The following is a 20,941-nucleotide window of genomic DNA, read 5'->3' on the forward strand; positions in this document are numbered from 1 at the left end:
TGTCAGCCTTTTTTGGCTTGTCTAACCATCTCAGTTCCATAATCTGGGCACCTGAGATGGTGGTAGGAATTTTCTCTTCCAGACAAACTCTATGAACTGGTACCATTCTACCCATGCTGCCCACTCAGAAGCTTTTAGTATGTTCACAATTTCTGTGCATTTTCAAATGGTAGAAGTTGCTTTGTGTAATCTAAAACATGCTCTTAAAAATAAAAACAAACAAAACCCTGGTGCTGTTGGTTTGGAAGGGAGCTTTAAAAGACATGTGGTGCCAGATTCTTCTGCTCCTGCTTTTGCAGAACTGTAATCTTCTTTGGGATGTGTCCATGGATAACAAGCAGAGGAGGAGGATGGAGGCATTAATGCACTGTAGCTTCTGAAACTTGCTTTGTCTGAGTCCTGATGTGGACATTGGAATTTCTGTGGAACAGGAGTATAAACCTTTGTTCATGTGTCTGTGTGTAAATGCCAAATTTACCCAGGCAATAAGAGCAGCAAAGATCATCCTTCTCTTTAATTGCTCATGGTAGGCTATGCAGAATTTCTTAAATATTTTAGACAAATTGGAGAAGGAAGTGTCTGTTGTGAATAGTTGATGTTCCTGAAACTGTGGTTTTGGTGCAAGATACAATTTTCTGTTCTGCAGGAATGACAGAAAAATAGTTTCTAATCTCTGGTTTTTGCAGACTGAAAACCAGTAAATCCTTCTCTTTGAATACTATTTGACACAAAAATAAATTATCCAAAAGGGAATAGGGTCTGATTAAAATTGACAATGGTGTGCCAAAAAGTCTCTTGCATATTTTTAGTACAAAAAGTATGGCTTGTTGTGGGCATTTTTGATGGGCTGGAACCATGTTTCAGGCAGCATTTGTCAGTCAAAGAGTTTCATTTTAGTTGTTTTTTTTATTAATACTTCTTCATGAGAATGCACCTAGCAGTCCCTTAAAACAGCTTAAAACAGACAGAATCCCTTCAGAGTAAGAAGGGGTAACACTCAATTGGGCATCCTCAGTAATGCAGGCACATTCTTGTATAGAGATTACTTTTGGTCTGTAGGTAGAGGTATGAGTAGGACTAAAACAAAGGGAGGGTTGATGTTGCTCGGTGTCTGTCTTGAAATTTTCTGGATGCTGTATAGTCAGTGAGGACAGGAGATGGAATCGGAATTCAGAATTCCTTGCTCAGTTTGCTAGGACTGTTTCTGGGTTGCTGTCACGGATGTTTTATTGTCCCATGGCACAGTGAGCCCGAGAGGGGCAGCGCTGACCTGCGGTGTCTGCTGAGGACGGGAGGGATGTGGAGGTGCTGGGGGGCTCCAGAGCAGGGACACGGTCGGGCCCTTCACCTTCTCAGGCCAGCTTTGAAATGCACTGTTGTGCCCGAGGGGAAATGTGGGTTTTTTCCTGTCTGTTTTGTGTTTATTCACGTGGCAGTTGTCAGGCCCAGCTCCGCAGGGAAGGGGATCAGCAGCACAGTGAGTTCACAGCAGGTCAGGCCCTGGCGGGTGGTGCAGGCAGGTTTGTGGAGTTCCTGCTCTGCTCTGCTCAGGAGGAGCAACCTACTGACTTGAAACACAGAGCTTTTATTTTTTTGGTTTTATAAAAACATTGGGTTTTTTTTACTGTTAAAACGTAGACCAAGTATTCTGGCAAAAGAACATAAAAAGGAAAATCAGACATCTGAAAAAGATCTGGCTCATGGCAGCTCCTTCCTGTGAACTTTCCACTGTAAAGCAATACTTTCCATTCAGGGTTTGTCTGAATGGCCCTGCCAGCCCGTGCTCCTCCCTGCCAGTCAGCCTGAACAGAACTGACTGGTCGGTGTCACCATCAAGCTTTCCTGGAGCAGCTCCTGGTCATTTAGGAGGTTATTTATTTAGGCATCATTAGGTATGGAGTGCTGGGTGGTGTTTGTGAGCTCTGGCATGGACAGCTGTGTGGGTAAACGTGTGGATTGAGCATTGCTGGAGTAGATGTCTGTCTAAGGGGAGTGTCTGTGATTGTGCCAGAGTGAGATAAGGAACGCACGTGGCCCTTATCCTGCAGTACTGAACCCCTCCTGCTGACAGCTGCGCTAAATTGGACCAGGCAAAGAGAGCTTCCACGTGGAGAGCAGCTGGATGGGACCTAAAATTCAGGGACTTGTCAAGGCATCTTTGTGTTACTGCCTAAAGGATGTAAAGAACACAATTTCTGAAGACTAGGGTCAATTTGTGTATTCTGCAATGTAAAATTCTGTTGCAAAAAGCTTTAAGACAAGACTTTGCTAGATAGTTCTGCAGAGGGTTTTTGCTGCAATAACTCTTTGAAAAATGAAGTAAAATCAGCCCTTGTCACTTTTTTCCTGAATAATAGATAAACTTGGGTTTTGTTTAATTCAGCTCATCCTGCAAACTTCATTTGTGTTTGGTTTGAGAAAATCAAGTAATCAGCAGTACATACTACACATTCCACTCTCAGCCTTGCAAACAGACACTGTGCAGATTGAGTAGGTCTGACTGCACTCGTAAAATAGGTCAGAGTGTCTTGCTTTTCCCCTATTTTGTATAAACCAAGCAAAGCCAGACTAGAGCTTCTTTTGAAAAGCAAAGCCTAATCTTGAGATGTAGGTCTTGTAGAGGCCAGTCTGTTTAGCAGCAGATGTGTTAAAAAATTGAAAATTCACTTCCCAGGGAGAATTCTGGTCTTTCATCGGGCTTGTGTAGTCTTGGAAAAATCTGTAGAGACCTCTGGTGGGAAGAAATGGAGGAATTTTCTGTGTTAGAAAGTGAAGATGTGGAGGTGGATGGATCTCAGCTGTGATGTCCTCTTGCTTTCCCTGTTTTATTGATTTCTCTTTTGACATTTCCCAGGCTTGCTAAAACTACTGAATGGTTTCAGTGATAGAAGAGCAAACTCTGCCTTTTTTTAGGGGCTTGGTGCATAGTCCAGAATAAATTGTGTTGAGAGGATGCTCCGATAGTCTGACATAACTCTGTGGGATGGCACAGGCCTTACCCAGGAGTCCTTAACTTCCACCATGGAAGTTAAGGTGAGGTGGGGAGGAAGACCCCAAGCCCCTGAACTGCACAACTTCCTCTTGTAATGTACTTCATCTTATAATTACCTCAGAGGGGTTTTACCTGCACTGCATTTTATTCTCTTAATGTCTCTGGCTCTTGCAATCAGTGCTGTACCTGCACTCAGCAAGAGGGCTCATTTGGCAAATGCATCAATGCCTGACATCATTCCTCCAGTGTCTCTGGGCCTGTTTAAAGCATTGGCAGTATCTGCCTGCACTTCCTGCATGCAGCTGTGAAATTTCATTGATGGTGACCAACAGGAAACTCTGAGGGGAAAAAACCTCAGCACAAGGCTTGTGAAAGGCCATGGCCTGATTAGTTCCCTGGCTGATGGTAATACATGGCAATAGGGCAGGACCTAGTGCAGGAGACTGCACTGTAAAGAGTGCTTTTCAAAGTAATTAGCTGTAAAATGAGGAAAAGCAACGTTCATCCCAAATTAATGGTGCTATAGAAACAACCACATTTATTTTTAAGAGACCATTAGAGAGCTTTGCTGGTGTTTCAGCAGCCATGTAGAAAGCTGTGTGCTAGTGGGAGTGGGAGGATTGGTCCCTAATGGATGGAAATTGTGCATGGCATGCTGGGATGCACAGTGCAGAAGGGACAAAAGGTTATTAAAAAAAATTCTTATCAGAAGTACTTTGACATTAGTCCTTAAGTAATTATTTTTATCCTTCAATAGGTGCATCTGCATGCTATTGTGCTAACACTGGTGCTTCTCTTATTAATTATACTCTTTTAAGCTTGCTTCACAAGAGTAATCTAGCAGCCCATACTAATTAATGCAGTTGAAATCAAACATAGTAAAAATAAAACAGCTCAGCTGAAAAAGAAAGAAAAGGAGAGGAGAAGACAAACCCCAACACTCAGGCAGTTTGATGCCAAAACAAACGTGCAAGGCTGTACCATCTGGGGTACATACAGAAAAGGTACCTTGTACATTTCAGGCATTTAACAGTTATTGAGTGTTATGAAATGTAGTGGTACCTTTCTCCTAAGAAATCCTGTTACCTGCTTTCCCACCCTTCACCAAAAGGTTGTTCAACATTGGTTTTGCTGTTGGCTTCAGTGGTCTGAATTAAAGTTAAGTGCATTTGCAGTTCTTTCCAGCAACAGATTCTAACCCCAAGACTTCTACAGCTTTTTGTCATTGAACAGTAAGTTTAGTGGAGAAATATGTCCTGGGCAATGTTATCAGCTTCTGCTCAAAGGTTTACAAAACAAGAGTTCACAGGAGACTGATACCTTTCATGTCCTTCTTTTACAAGTGATGTTTGGAGAGTTCTGTAATCAAAATATTGTGCCAAACACTTCCTAGAATGGTCAGGCCAACCCGCAGAAGACCTTGAATCTTGCACAACTGCCTTTCAATCAGTAAAATTTGTAGTGTATGAGGTGCTGATCAGATCACAGCTTTTTCCAATATGCAGAAAGTTTTTATTACATTATTTAATTGCTGTGGATATGGCAAAGTTTGATTCTAGTATTTATATATATTTTTTAAATTGGTTTTTTCAGTGGGAAAATGGAATGTACCAAAATCATTGCTTCCATCTAATAGGAAAAGCAGACTTGGTTTTGAATTAAAAGTGTTTTATAATTTGGATCCCATTTTAATTGTTTAGTATGCAGGGCAGAGATGAATCTCTTTTTCTGAGCCACAAACTTTGAAATCAATCTTCCTTGCTTCTTTGCTAAGTTTCACTTGTAAATAATAAAATAAATTTACTACTATGAATTGCCTTTCTTCAGGAATAGTTTTTTTGTGAACAACACAATAACAAGTAAATACCAAATACAGGTTTATGGTAAGTTTTTAGAAATGCTATCTTCTGGATCCAGGCTGGATCCTTCACCCCCTGCCACTGGATCTGTGCTCGTCCCAGTGGCAGTCCCTGACGTGCCAGTGCTGACGCCTTCCTTTGGCTCCCCCTGCCAGGGAAGTGCCCAGCACCCCAAGGCAATGGTGGCAGGCTCCAGTGCAGTATTAAACACCCTGCTGAAAGGTCAGTGGTGTTGAATTGGTGGATTGATGCAGTTACTTAGAGGGGAAATGTAGTGTCCAGCTAAAACCCAACTCTCTTCCCCTGCTCCAAATCCATTCTCTTAAGGTAAGCAGTGTGTTATTCCTGCTTTAGGCATACTGGCATTGCTGAATAAGTGACTGACTGAAAGCTGCTGGGTTTAAAGAAATGAGAAATGTCATTTGTGTAGCACAGGAAATTATTATTATTTTTTTATTGCTGACCATTCGCATTTGTTCAGCTTGCAGCATTGTGATTGTGGATTTTGTATTTGGAATGATATCCGAGTGCAATAAGTAAACTCATAAAGGATACTAAAACTGGTCTCCAGACTAATTCTTCAGAGGTGATTTTGTTTGCTTCGGTTATTGACTAATGAGCAGCTGAGATTTATGATGTTAAAGGAGGGGAGAAGTCTGAAGTAGGAAATATTGCCTAATGCTTTCAATTAGCAATGTGCATTATGTGATATTGGCCATTTCCTAGCACTGAGATATCATTAATAACCTTGAATGCAAAATTGCTGATTAAAATATGAGCTGGCTTTTTCTTCTAGAAGTATATTGCCATAGGAGAGCAAGGAACAGATTGTGGGAGGAAAGGTTGCTCTTGGTTTTGTTAGTCAAACAGTTCTATGAAGATATTTCAGAGTTGTTGGATTTGTGACTTCCTTGAAGAAAATCCCTCAGAAGAGCTGCTGTGCTTTTTGCTAGGTTTCATGTGGTGTACAGAGAGGGGACACTCATCCTTTGGGGTGTTTTCTTCCCTTCTCATCCTGTTCCATTTCCCTAAATTTTCTGTCTCTCTATTGTGGTGACCTTCCTTGGGTTTTTTGTTTGTTTGGTTTTGGTTGGTTCTGTTGGTTTGTTGTTGTTGTTTTGGTTTTTTGGGTAAAGTACCTCTGGATGTGAATTTCTCTCATACTTGAAGCTGAAGGAACAAATTGTGCTCAGTACTTAACAAAATAAATATATTGGTGAGAGAAGTGAGGGGAGCAAAGGGTGCTCCTGTTTGTCCATCAGCATGGCTTGGTCCTCTCAGCCTGAATTAAAACTTTAATTGGCTTTTTCATGTTGGTGCCTTTCTGTATGTTCCTGGCAGAGGGAGTTCCTCAGGACTGGGAAATGTTGCTGGCGTGGGTTTGGATTGCTTTGCTTAGGGGTGTGTTGTTTTTCCCTGGTGCCACAAATACAGTTCCCATCAAAGGGGCTGGTGCTGCTCTAAGCCAAAGATGAGAATCCACCACCAAGTGAGCAAAGAGCTTTGAAGTCCAACAGAATGAGTGAATTTACACTTTAAAATACAGATTATTTCACTTTCAATTAAAAATAAAAAACAAGCCCAACAAATCTTGTGTCCTCATTTCCTTTGCAGGATCTGCCTGTAGCTCGGTTTTTTGGGAGAGCTTTAGTTCTGGTGGGGTTTAAGTGTGAATCATGGGTGAGGTATTGCTTTTATTGTAACATGCAGAAATGATCAACAGCTCAATGGAAAAGTATGTATGAAAGGAAATATGGCCAGCACTTCAGTGCCTAAAATGATTATTAAACCAGTTGGGGTTTCATTTGAAAAGTTAGTTATTAAGTAGGTAGTCTGCCTGTGATGAAATAGCAGTGGGAATACTGCCTTTACTCAGAATATTTGTGTGGGGGATTTTGGGTGCATTTTTAATAATGATTTGAATGTATTGTTTTTTGACTTTTTCTTGGCTACACCCATGTTCCCCCACTCTGATTTGTTTTGCTGTTGGCTTTAGAAATGCGAGGATTCTTACACTGGTGTCTCAAAAATCTGAGTAACAATTTTTTTCCAGGCAGAGTTGCATATGCAGGTTTAGTATTTTTAAGTGGAGATGTGGACTCCATTGAAAGTCCTTTGTGGGTGGATTTAGAGCTGGGCTTCATGATGGAATTCAGGTCATCAGCCAGAAAACAAAGCTGGAATGGTGTCAGGAGTCTGCACAAGAGGGTTGCAGGTCTGGAAGTGGGACCAGAAGTGTGGTCATCATACAATGGGACTTAAGTGTATCATGGGGGGAGGATGGGAAGTCTGGAAGTTAAGTCAGTATCAAAAATCACTCAGACACAACTGTAAAACTAATAAGGCAGATATAATAACGGTAAACTGTTAACCAATAAATAACTCCTAGGAAATTTGAAGAGAAAATAATTTGTACTGGAAGGGTTGTTTATTGAGGTTTCCATCTACATTCATTGCAAATACCAAACGAACAATTGCTTGGGAAACCACACTGATTTTCAGTTTGTCCTTTGGAGTATAAGTTGAGGAAGTGCTGATTTACCTGTCATTGTCCAAGGAGATTTTGAGGAGTAATACAGGACTTGATTGTCTTGTTCTTTATGTTGTTCAAGTAGAAAAATAATCCTTTGTGTAAGAAAAAGTGAAATTACCTGCTTTCTTTGTTACTTAGATGTAACTTTTCAATATATCTGCATAGAAATTAAAGCTGGAATTTGCATTAATGTTTATTTTGGGTACTGGAATGTGTCCAGGGTGTCTGTGAGTCTGGATCCTGTTCTCTGCCCCATGGAAGAGTTTCTGCTCACATGTGCTGCTGGCTCTGGGGAAACATCCACAGGCGAGGAGAGCAGGAGGATAATGATGACATTACTGGGTGGACTGGAGGACAACCTGTCTCTATAAATACACGTTATTTTTCCTGTTAAATGGCTGGTGCTGAGAGTGGTTTTTAGATGAGCTATTTTTAAGAGAGCATGTTACCCACTAAGGATGTCATTACCTGTTGCAAGAGTTTTAATATAAACTGTTTACACATTGATCTTCTTGTATATTAAGCTGTTTTTTCCTTATCTTCAACAGGCAGCCAGATAAACTAGTGGTGGTTTGGACAAGAAGAAGCAGAAGAAAATCCTCTAAGGTTGGTTGATTCCTTAATAAGTCCCAACTTGAGTGACAAACAGGGTCAGTGGTTTGAGGGACTGTTTTTCTAAATGTGGGGAGCAGCCAAATAAATTAGTAAGAAGTATTTTAGTTGTTGACTTTTCTTTTTAATTCAGTTTATCCATAAAGTTCAGAATAAACTGCTGTTGATGTCAGTGCTAATTTATGGGAACTCTTAACTCTGATTTCAGCTTTGGTTATTTGTTTAGCAGAACTGTATCACCATCAGTTCAATTCAGTTATTAATTGCTACACCTAATTAGAAAGGAGAATTGGTTTCTCTACTAGAAGTGTATGAAAAAAAGCCCCAACTAATTAAAAAAAAAGTAATAAAAAATCTGACATCCCTGCAATAGGCAGATAAAGCCTGAATAAGAGGCTATTTCACAACCTGAAATGCTACAAATAAAAAAGAATAAAAGCAGGGTCTTTCAGCCCAGCAGAGTGTCTTTGAAGTGAATATTTACATCTTCTGCAAACACTGTGGGCAAACCTGTAAATTTGTGTTTCATGACTAATAACTTGGTAGCCTGAGGAATGGGAAGCTCTGAGTGAAGTCTCTCCAGTCTCTGGACACTGATCAAGTTTGTCTTTCATGGGGACAGGGGTGCATGCTGTTTTCCTCCCTTCCCAGGAGCATCTCCTCTTCTCTTTGAGATGACTTGGGCTTACTTGCTCGTTCCCTCATTGCCTTTCCCCATGCTGTGGCCTCTTAGCCTGGTTGGATTTATGGCAAATGATCTTGTCAGATAGGAAAGTTTGGAAGTTGCAATAATTCTTTGACATTTCAGTTAAAAAAATGATCATATAAGCTTCTTTTTCTTTTCTTGTGTGTGTTCATGTAACACAAAATGATGTTTCAGAGAACTCTGTAATAGTGGAGAGAGGGCATTCATGTTAGAGAAGATATCTTGAAATAATTGTGTTGAAGAACTTAAATATTTAGAAAATGTGATACATGGCTTTCTGCCCTACTCAGGAGAGGCTTTGGGTTTATTTTTTACTGGTACTCCTTTTTTTCTGACCTCTTTTTCTGATTGTCATGCATATTTGTTGTATTTTGTCTTTCAGCTTGAGGTATAAGCTATTCTAGGCTGTTTTAGATAAAGACTGGCTCCTGACTGCACAACTAAATGTTGTGCATCCAGTATTCTGCTTCAGGTTATGAAAACTCAAAAGTGTTACCTGATGAGTAAACAAGGGTGTGAGCTCAGTCTGGTACCTGTTCCTGTCCCATACTCCTCAGCAAAGCCAGCCAGACTGTTCCTGTTTCCTGAAACATCAACTAACCCAAGTTCCTTTGAGTTTATAGCACAGTGTGTATGTAGGCAGTAAGTGCTGGTGTCAGTAACCAATGTCTGTTGTGGCTCACCCTGTGACAACTTCTCTGTATTAATTTCATTTCGTTTCTGTTGCACAGAGAGATAAAAGTTATATCAAACACTAAGTGCAATGCTTGCACAAGCTTTGTGACTCTGAAAAGACTGGTGAAAAACAAAGTATTTGTCATAAATGACTGCTTTGTTGGGGTTCAGAATACTTCAGAAAGAGAAACTGTAACAGAAGTCCAGCATGCCTTTGTTTCTGCCTGTCATTTTATAGAATCCAAATGACAGCATTTCCTTGAGGCAACAGGATTTTCTGGCATTAGCTCAGCCTTTTGGGCTTGAAGGGTTTTTTTCAGCTGGGCCATAAAGTTCCATGATATGCCCTCATTTTTGGTCACCAGGCAGTAGAAGCAGCTCTTGGATAAACTGGCAGATTTAAGCCTGAGACTCAGAAAAGTTGGGCTGACTAAGTCATGTTTGGTGAGATCCCACAAAGGTGCTTTGGAAGAGGCTGAGTGGCCCTGAAACTTGGGCATAGGGTTAATTTTAAAGCTTTGGTAGCTGATGTGACTTGAGCTGTTTGGGTCAAAAACTGTAGATCAATAAATGTTCTTGATCTCTTAGTCATCCTGCCAGTAAAATACTTTATTCAACATACTTGTTTCATCTAATTGCTTTACTGGAAGCAAGTCAAATGAATATTTCCTCTGATTTTATTTTTGGTGGACACTGGGTTCAATGAGTACAAAGCATTAATAATTGTCTGGTTTTCAGCTTCTTGAGAGGGAGGAAGGGAGGGATGATGTTTTACCTTACTGTAAAGACGTTGTGAAGAGTTTTTGGAGGTTATGTTTTTTGAACTTTTCAGATCATTAATGAGGCATATCACCAGCAGACAGTTCACAAGCTCACAAACATGGCCCTTTGGATGCTCTCCAGTAGCTCTGTGTCTCTTTTGTACTGGGAAAGTACAGCAGATGTATTAAACAAAAATGTCGTGCGACTGGAAGATGGAGCTCTGGATGAGCACTGGGATGCCTGCTCTAACTGATACAATTTTAAAATGCCATTGAGCTGAAAGCTGAGTTCTTGATGTCCTTTGAAGCCCTTGTTTTTGTGGGTTTCCATGATTTTCATATGCTTCCTGCCCCACATGCTCTTTTTCCAAATAAGCTACAGTGGTTCCTTTATTAAAAGAAATAATAAGAGGCATTATGTGCAGGAGTCTGATTATTTTTCTTCTTACTGTGGGAAACACAGAATAGGAGTTGTAGATATGTTGAATTACAGTGAGTTTCAAAGTGTTGCAAATGAAAAGCAAACACTCATTTTGAAAGAGCATATAAATAGCAGTCTGAGGGGTGGATGGATACAAGACCATAAATACATCCAGCAGTTACTGACCTTAATGCAGATTTAAGTTACTTACAGTTCTATTTTGGGCCCTGCTCTCCATGGGCAAGTGTAATTTCAATATATTTCATGAGATGTGTCAGGACAAGGTGGCTCTGTGTGGTTGGGCATCTCCACTGTGTGTGCCAGGAGTTTACATTAAATGGTGATTTGCAGTTTTGCTGTGCTTGGCAGAATTGCTGTGCAGTCCTAGAACCAAAATGAACTTTCAGCTTGGGAAGGGTGGGAGTCGCCTGTCTGTAGGTGCAAATGTTGTCTGTTTGCAAAATCAGATGCACTCTTCAAGCTTTATTTAGATGCTGTTCAGCATCATGGTTTACAGAAGGTGCAGCTTGTAGCTGTGGACAGGTTTAACTCTTCTTCAGTACCCTGGCACACTGGAAAGTTGCCTGCCCAGGTTTCAGGCCTTGGGCTTTTTTTGTTTGTTTTTTTTTGAGTGGTGGTAGAATGTCTTTGTTGTAGAGTAGAGCAAGGGAAAAACGTGTTGAAAATACAATTGCCTTCATTTCACTGAGATGCTCTCAAATTTCCAGGCTTTGAACTAAGAAATTTCAATGTGAAAACAGCTGTTGCCGTGATGTCAAGGAGGTACTTTCTACTATTCCTGTGAACATGCAGAGGCTTATGGTTGAATTATACACCTCTGAAGAATCAAATTTGCACTTGCTTCTGAGAGCCTAGCAGAATTATTCTCAAAGACTCTTTCTGTATCAAAGCTGAAAGAAGGGGCCTTGCCTGTGATTTCAGCACTTCTCTTGCAGGTTTATCAAAAACTGTTTAAGCACAAAGGAGAAGGAACAATGCTGAGAAAAGGGAAAGAACTTGGGCAGTGAGAAGTAAGAGCCAAGAGAGGCAAAGGGACAGGGAGAAAAAGGAATCTCTTGTGCTCAACAGCAGTCTGGCCAGCATTTTTCCAAGGTTCTGCCATCAATAGAGCAGCACCTGGGTCACCTGTTTTGCTGGTTTTGGCAATCTGTTGCCTTTTCTGGCTGCTTTATTGCCCCATGCCAGCCCTGCCTGTCCCTGCTGGGCTGCAGTTCCAAAGGCATGTTGTGTCCCTGACATGCTGATGTCTGTCTGGGACCAACACAGTTCGTAATGCCACTCCCAGAACTTCTCAGTTTTTTAGTGAAGTTATTTACAAGATCATGCTGTGATTATAATCCCTGACTGTAAATTGGAGGTTGTTAATACTCTTTTTTTTTTTTTCCTGGGAGTCCCACAAAGTTGACTTGTGGTGACATTCTGAGGTGCAGTGATGGTTGTTTCAGATAATAATGAGAAAAATAACTCTGTATTCAGGCTTTTTTGTTTGTCTGGGCTTTGCTTTTTTTATTTGGTTGGTTGTTTTACTTTTCTAATAAGAAACCCTATAGATGATGTGAGAAACTGATTGAAGAGACAGGGAAGAGGCTCTTTACCTGGGCATCATCTACTGTGAATGGTGAATAAGGCAAGATCTGGTGAACCAAATAGCATGATTCATGTATTTAATTCATGATGTATTCATCCTGTATGTCATGAATGTGGATGTTTGAAATCAAGCTTGAAGAGGTAGCCCAGTCTGAGAGAAGCTGTGGTGGAGATGAGTTTTTGCTGGTTCCCCAAGCTCGGCAGTGTTTCTGTAGCTTTACACATGTGCACAGCTGTAACCCGTGTGCCTGCCGGTGAATTGAGACATTCATGGGGAGACCTGTGGGGATCCCCTGCTTTCCTTGTCTGCTCTAAGGGGGCACTGACAGCAGTGTGTTGATCAAAGGCTGCCTGCAGTTTCCAGGGCTTTGAACTTCCTTCTTTGGCACGTCCTGGGTTTTTTGGACGGCATCCCAAGGCATGAGTGTGACTGGAGCGTTGTTCTGGTGCCCAGCCTTTTTAGCTGGTGGGCCAAGCACAGGGATTTCAAGATGATCATGGGGGGATGCAAGCTGTAGTCTGGAGCATGGCCTTTAATTTGTCTCCCTTTGTGACACTGAGTTACAGAAGAACAAGAAGAAGCCATTCACAAGCTGCTGGTTTCCTCTGGTGTGAGGGAACTGCCAGCTTTTCCCAGTCCATTCTTTTTCCAGTAGGTCCATTAACAGCCATGTACAGCTCTGGCTGTCTTGGATGGTGAATGACTTTGGTGGGATGCATCACATGGAGCAAATCCTTGGTGTTCCAATGTTCCAAAGCCACACTCCTGGCGTGGAGGCACCAGATGAAGGATCTGGCTGCTTAATGTCAGCTCTTCCTCTTGAGTTCTTTTTTTTTTTTTTTTCCTTTTCTGTCTAAGTGTTCTGCCTGGATAACACTGAAGAAGAGGGATTATCCTTACAAGCTGAGCTGCCCTAAGCACTACTGGAGCCAGTTGAGCTCCTGCTTGCTTCTTGTGCCCTGAAGAGCCTGTCACACCGACAAGTAGCAGAGCTGGCCTGATCACAGGCAGCTGGCAAAAAATTTATAAGGAAAAGAAAATCAGCAGTTTGCTGGCTCACAATAAAGCCACTCTTGTGGCTGCAGGTGAGGAATAATCGTAGGTCTGTTTCAGATGAGTTTTGCTTTTAAAACCCAATATTGACAGCTTGGCAATAAGAACATATTTTTTATTCATAAATATAAACTGTTCCATAAGTTACAGCGGGCTCAAAATATTATGGTCAGCTCCAGCATCTTGCAGAAAAGTAACATGAAATTATCCTGCACAACAGGATGAGGCAAGGTGGAAGTGAAGAAAGCAGAAAAGAGATGAAGCATCTGAAAGGGCAGGTTCCTGAAATAATGTAGTATCAAGTCTGTCATTCCAGTTCAAGCACAGCAAAACAGCAGTGATGTTCACATCACAGGTGGTGGATTGCAAAGCTGGCTGCCTGGATTGGAACGGGATTGGAACTGTTGTTTTAAAGAGAAAAATGGATAGCCTGAAGTGCCCGTGCGAGTTTTGTAGGCTCATCTCCACTGCCTCTAAGAGATTTCCTCCTCTCCCAGTCATCAGTTTTGTGCCAGAGCAATGCTGTAGGTTGGACAATGTCATTCACAGCCCTAGTCTATTTATAGGAGATTTCAGCAGCCCATCCTGTAGCTCCTGTTTCCAGATTTAAAAGAGCTTTCATGCTATGTTGTTTTCTCTCATCTTCCACTGGCAGAAAAAAGAAAGAGTTGCTTTTTGCATTGAAATGCAGCAAAGCATTTCTGCTTCTCTTTCCAGACCGTGGCTCCCATCCCTCCGGTCTGGAGCCAAGTCAGGCCAGGGCAGGGCTGTGGGTGAGGCACCTGCTGCTGGAAGTCACTTCTGCTTAGCTGCCCTTGCCTTGACTTCCAGGACAATGGGAGATGGCTGGTGAAGACCTGTAGCAAATGAGGAAGAAGTGGGTCTAAAGGGACAAGCACCTGATGGAAAATGGAGTTAAGGAGGGGATTAGGTGGAAATGTATTGTGCAGCTGCAGCATCTCCTTGGCTGAGCCCTGACAGCGAGTTCTTGTCACCTGCAGCGGTGGCCTGATCCAGCTCCAAGTCAAGGCTTATAATCTGGGAGTTGAAAAAGTTTTTAATATAGGCCAGATGTAACTTGAAGAAACTGCAGCGTAGAGGTGCCTGGCATGAGAAATGTTGCATTAGAATAACACTCTGCATCTTAATTTTAAATTACTGTCATTTGCCAGTCCTCTGTGTTTCTCTGGATTTGCTTTCCCCTTTCCATTTCTCCTTCCCAACAACCCAGACAGTTCTTTTGATGCTATCTTTTACTGTCATGCTGTTTATGTGATACAGTGTTTATTTTTCAAAGCCAGAGGAGGACTTGATAACATTCATGATCACAGAGCAGCTTTGCTTTAAAAGCTCATTAGTTAGAACTTGTCTCCTGGTTGTTGCTTTCAGTGACAGAAAAACATCTATATCCCTGTGTGTTTATTGTGTCTCGCTGACTTTCCTGGTGGGAGGAAATGCTGATAAAGGGCTTGAAGTGAAGTGGTGACTGCACCAGTGAATGCTCATTTTCTAGGCTTTTTTAATAGATGGAACAAGTGATCCTCAGCTGAGCAGGCTGGCAGTGCCTGGACCTTGGACAGCAAAAGTTTGACATAATTTTCAGTATTGGCCAAACCCAGCAGGAAAGCACAGGTTTCAGACACACCATGAGCTCCAATTATTTTTGTGCAAACTGGTACCTGGAAAGAGGATGGAGTGCCCCTATGGAGGAGAGGTTATTGATTTTACAAGGTGCTCCCAGGGGACATGGCAGATGAGCTTGTGCCTGGCTCTGGATCACTGCCTCGTGTCTGCTGAGGATCTCTGTGGGCAAGCTGGGAGTGAGGCAGGGGGCTGTGGGTTCTGTGGGACAGAGCACAAACTGCAGCTCCAGGGTCTGTGCTAGTAATGGCATCTGCTGTGCTGTGTTTGGCTGCTCACAAAATACCTTTTGCTTGTAAAAGATGTTTTGTTTTTGTTATCTGTTGTTGTTTGCTCTGTTATTCAGAAAATACATCCAGGCCTTCTTTAGAATGAGGAGATTAGACTGGAATTCGTGGAGTAAAACCAGTAGAAATTGGCTTCTTTCAAGTTGCTCTTATTTTAAAATTCCCTTTTTTTAGAAGCTCCAAGTTGCCTCTCTGCAAACACAAAGCACAGACACTCCCTGAAAAATCTGATCTAATTAGGCATCTTTGGGAGCTGGGGTTTCAGGCAGAACATCAAAGAGAAAAAAATTTGTGATAGAACCAAAGGAGAGCTGGCAACATTTGGCACTCCCTACTACTGTGGCAGAGAGCTGCTGCCCTAAAGGGATGGCACTGCTTCTCCAGCTTTGTCTTTCCCACTTTGGTACAGCAAAGTCATCCTTAAAGTTACCCAGGTTACCTTAAGGTCCCAGAAAACCTGAGTCACAGGTCCTGCTAACCTTATTAAAGCAAAAATGTGTTCTAATAGACAGTCTGAATCTGAAGTTCTGCGTGTTGGAAGGAGTATAAAATTGCAATGAGTGATGCTCTAGAATTAAAAGAAAATAGAAAAATAGCCAAGTTAATTGGCTTCAGGTAACAGTAAACAGATTGTACAGTCTTTCCTGATAAAACTTCCAGATGTTTCTAATAACACCCTGGTTCTGTAGCTGTCAATTCTACAGCAGCATCCTTCCCTCATTTGTCTTAGAGCATCACAAAGCAGATTAGGTTGAGCTTGGAAAAAGGCATACTTAGTCCAAACCAGAGCAGAAATGCTCACACACGGTGTTTTCTGGGACTAGCTGTTAAAATGTAAATACAGGCCATGCACTAATCCAAACTGATGCTCAAAGGTAGGCAGGTTCTCAGTCTATTTAACTGTTGGGTTTTTTGTTATGTTTTCTAGATGTTGGTACTCCAGCTTATTAATTCTTAAAAATTTAAATGTTTTAGTAGCATTAAAAATCATTGTTTTCACTTTCCTCGAGTACAATGTCTTGTTCCATTTATGTGTAAATGCGATTAGACCTGCACTATGTGTTGTACCCAAAATAAAGCTCAGCTTGCTACAGAAGTTCTGACCCTACAAGCCTTAATTTTTGCAAGGCTCTGAGTGTCCTGACCTGTGCTATGTAATAAAAAAGCTGAATTTAGGAACCTGTGAGGAACAGCTTTAGTTCAATGGAAAAGGTTGCTAGTGGTCTGAGTTTCCTTACTGTCATTCTTAATTGTGTCCTTTGAAGTGTTCAGAAGAATCATGGGTTTAGGGATGTGCCTTTTTGGAGTCAGTGCTATGTTACTTTTACCTGCATGCCCTGGGTCCTGTGGGAGTCAAGTCAGCACTTTTCTAATGGGTATTTTTCTTCCTTTAGGCACACAGCTGGCAGCCTGGAATCAAGAACCCATACCGTGGGTTGGTGGTGTGGCCTGTACCTGAAAATGTTGAAATTACTGTGACTCTCTTCAAGGTATGTTTTCTTTGAGGCATAATCTTTATATTTCCTAAACAACACATGAAAATTTCTGTCTGGAAATGTCAGATTATAGTCACAAGGTCTAATCTTGCTGGTTTTATGTCATTAACTGCCCAGCCTTATGTCCTCAGTTCAGATCTGGGTGAGAGGGATGGTCTGTTCCCTGCCAAAGCTGACTTCTGTAGTTTAGTTAACGCACAGAAATACCCACTGAGCTGCTTATGGTGAGCCATTGGCACAGAGTCCAGCACATGTGTAACTGTGCACGTAGTACATGTGTAAGGACTTGGCATGGCTTACAGCCTGGTAGCTTTCCTTTAAATACTGGAAGGGAGAAATTGCCATAACACAGTCATTTCTAGACTTCCTTGTTCAGTTTCAGGGTTTCAGTGCATGCTATTGCTGCAGCAGAATCCAGCTCCTCACTTACCATTATTCAGAATGCTACACAAACACCACAGCCCTGATGTGATTGCAGCTGTAGATGTGGATGTGCAGTATTTGAGTTGTACAGAGAATTATAAGATTGTACAGGGAATTTTTTATTTTTTGAATTGCATTTGTTCTACTAAAAAAAAAACTTATTTGTGTGTCTGTGAAGTAGGAGGAGGAAGTGATAGTTATGCTAGAACTTATTTCCCAAATATCATTGGGCAAGACCCTTTCTGCATAAACAATGCAGCTTTGCATGTGTGACAATGTAGGAGGCTGAAGATTTCTGGGATTTTCATTCCATAGTTCTTCCTCGTTCTTTACTCTGGTGCCTTCATCTACATTCTGGCTGTTCTTATTTCTGACTGCTCCCTTTGCAGCCTAGGGAAACAGCAACATACTTCTTTCTAATTAGTAATATTTGTATTTCTTGGTCTTGGGGACTTTCCTGAGCTTGGAGTTGGCTTCTGATTAGCCTTAGAATGGGAATTTATTACTTGGTTCATTAAATCTAAAAAAAGAGGGTTGTCTTCCCCCCAGCCTTTTTTAAAAATTCCTGCCTGTGGGATTACTCATGAGCACAAACTTCTCAGTTTGACAGTGATCATAAACTATCATAAACTTGTTTCCTTTCTTAGCAAACATGTAGTCTCCAACTGAGATTTAAAAGTTCGCTACCAAAAATTGTTTGCTTCAAGGACCTCTACTTGGACTAAGGAACTTGTCACCATTATGTGGCAATGCCACATGTCTGCACAACCTGAACATGGTTATGCAGCACTGTAAATGTTGCTTGATATTTTCAACATTTAAAGTGAAGCAGAAACGTACAGAAATCTTGATTGAGATTATGATGTTATATGAAGGATGAGAAATAAAGTTTCTCTTTGGTGCAGCTATGTGATACTGTGGCTTTAGAGTGAAAGTGTCTTTCAGCCTTCTTTTGCCATCCCATCTTTTTGCTTACACTTGTACTGCTTCAGGATTCTGTTATGTAGAACAGCACAGCAACCTTGTTAGTTGTGTAACTGAGACTGAAGGTAGGATTATCTAGTGAGGGATGGAAGGGCCTCTGGAGCCAGTGTCAGGTATTACAAAAGCTTAATTTTACCCAGCACTAATTCTGCAGGCAGATCTGTTCACTGGACTTCTTTTTCCCCCCAAAAAATGAGCCTGCCTGTCACAAGAGTTGGTCTGGGAGGAGAGGTAGGATTGTGACTAACCCCAGCAGCTGTGCCTTCTGTAAGTGGTATCCACTGGTCTCTGGGGAAATGAGCATTGGATTAATAATCAAAATATTGAGAACCATCACACTGTGAGGCAGCTCTTACTGTAAAATCTGCTCTAATTGATCCTCCAGTTCTTCTAACAGGAGTGCCTGTGAGTGGCCAAACACCCCTTGTTCTCTGTGAGGGAATGCCCGTGGGGCACAGTGCAGCTGGTTGAGCGAGCTGTGTGATGCCCAGGAGCGCTGTAGCTGTGTGAGAGCAGCAGCCTGGCCTGCCTGAGCCAGCTCTCAGGGCCAGGGGACTGCAGGCAGGAGATGGTGTTGGCCAGCTCAGGCTGTGCCCAGTCCCCTGATGGCTTTGTTGGCTCTGTGGTGCTTCAGCTGCAGCACAGGACTTGTCCCAGCACCCACAGAGCTGGCATTTCTGTAGCTGGTAGGTTCTGGGCAGAGGCAGTCCAAAAGAAGTGGCTGTTTGTCCCGCAGCTGCTGCATTGTCTTGGCAGCACTGGAGCAGTGGGAAGGGAAGTATGTGGTGGCACTCTGCAGCCTGCCAGCTGACTTGGGAACGGGGTTCTTGTATTGTTCCTTCCTCTAGAAGAAAGAGGACAAAAAGACTGAAAACAGTAAAGCTCAGAAAAAGAGGCTGCTCATCTTGCAGTCCTGTAAAAATCCTTTTTGGAGCCAATTCCCTGCAAAGGAGGGTGATTGCTGAAGGTTTGGCACTTTGCAGTGCCCACACTGAGCCTGGCCGTGTTTGACAAACAGGAGCTGCTCGCTTTCACCACCCCGAGAAGCTCAGAGAGCTGCTGCCTCCGTGTCCACCCTGGCAGAGCCCAGAGCTGGGAGCTGGCTCTCCCACAGAGCTGTGCAGCAATCACAGATAACAAATGAGTGTAGTGGTGCTGCTGGGAATGGAAGGAGTGGGCTCCAGACAGACAGCTATGTGTTGTGGGAAATGATTCACACAGTAGTGGCAGCGCATTTGTAAGTGGCTGTTGAAATGTGTTGCTGGTAGGATTAGGAGATAAGTCAAGGTTTCAAGTGCTGATGAGAATGTTAAGAGTCTTCTCTCCAGTAGTCAGTGTGGACACTTGAGAGCTGGCTAAGCAAAGTCCCTGTGATCAGTCAACAGATGAGATATTCTGCATTATCTGCACAGCCCTACTTTGGGTGTTACCTTGCTTACAACAGCATATTTGTAATTCTTGCACAAGCAAAGTACTGAAGAGATTACAGCCTTCCTTTCAATGACTTCAATTTCAAGTAAATGTAAGCTTTTTTGTTTGTTTGTTTGTTTCAATTAATTCTGGGCTGCTGGTAAAATTTCATAATGCCCTGGAGTCATGTGTGGAAAAGCATCATATGGATATATTGATTCAGCTTCCCTTGATTAGCTGCAGCTCCTGCCCATCCAGCCACTGAAGTGCTAGTTACATAAAAAGTTCCATTTGTTCTGAAACTTTAACTTCTTCCTTTGCTGAGCTCCACACTGATGTGTAGTTATGTCTTGGGTTTTTTTCAACCAAACTGGGGGAGAAAGAAACATCATGAAACAATAAGCCTATTGTGCATTTAAAATCCATAATTTGTAGTGCTTTCATGGAAAGATTCACAAATGCCAGAAAAGCCAGAGCTGAATTCCCACTTCTTTTTGTTTTGTTACCATGGCTGTGCTCCAGAAGTTAAATTTTTAGAGTCCCTGCATTAGCAAAGTTTAACTACCACTTCTATACTTTTCTGTAGGTTTATATACAAACACAAATCTTTTGCAGCTGAGAGAGATTTTAAACCAGAAATTTTCACTGCCAAGCAAGCTTTTAGTAAAGCTAAATGAACATCAGTTGTACTATGAGGATTTAAATTGCAACATAATTATTTTCTAGCTTGAAAACAAAGTGACTTCCTGTTCAAAAATGTTTGTTCTTCAGGAGTAAGCATGGACTTTGCTTCATTAGATTACCCGAAACACTTGTTTTGTCAGCAATGTACATGGTTTATCACACCAATGTACCATTTCAACAGCAGGGACCATTACCAGCTCTTAATTCCAAGGTTTGAAAATGACATTTTTAAAGGCATAGCTTTCTAAGCACACAAAAAATAATTATAAGGAAAATAAAAATCAAATAGATTGATCAAGGCATACTTGTGTAGTTGAAAGAATTCCTGTTTCCACATATTACTCGGAAAAAATCCCTATAATTCTTCTTGAAAGCCCAAGTCAGTCATGCTTTGATTTTATAGAATAACAACTGGCCACGCTGTAGCAGGATCACTGCATGAAAGCCAATGTGCTATCTCAGAGGAGAAAAAAAAAGAACTCAAATCAGTCCAAAACCTCTTCATAAAGCCGTTTCTCTTAAGTCAAGACCAAGTTCAGGTTCAGAGCATACTTATTTCACTTCAGAGCAGGGGCTTGAGCAGACACTATGGAGAATACTCCATAGGAGTGGAAACCAGTTCCAGAGGCAGTGTTGTGTGTCAGATATAAAAATCATAAGTTTGGAAAGTAAGCACATTTGCACATCAAAAAATTAAATGGTTAAAAACTTAAAGGATTAGTGGGGGACTAATTTTTAAAAGATAAGAAAAAAAAAAAGAAAGGACATTTGGTGCTTGTTGCCTTTCTAGCCCAG

General features: G+C 41.7%; 1 protein-coding gene across 13 annotated transcripts in view; it reads left to right on the forward strand.

Moving 5' to 3' along the window:
• EHBP1 (EH domain binding protein 1) overlaps positions 1–20,941 on the forward strand; it is a 206,110-nt gene that overhangs the window by 20,365 nt on the left and 164,804 nt on the right. For all 13 annotated transcript variants that reach the window (XM_074536969.1, XM_074536971.1, XM_074536972.1 and 10 more), the window contains exons 3-4: positions 7,933–7,990; positions 16,544–16,639. In XM_074536969.1, the coding sequence (XP_074393070.1) occupies positions 7,933–7,990; positions 16,544–16,639 (154 nt within the window). The remainder of the gene's footprint in view (positions 1–7,932; positions 7,991–16,543; positions 16,640–20,941) is intronic.

This window comes from Zonotrichia albicollis, chromosome 3, assembly GCF_047830755.1.
Source record: "Zonotrichia albicollis isolate bZonAlb1 chromosome 3, bZonAlb1.hap1, whole genome shotgun sequence".
NCBI classification, from domain to species: Eukaryota; Metazoa; Chordata; class Aves; order Passeriformes; family Passerellidae; genus Zonotrichia; species Zonotrichia albicollis.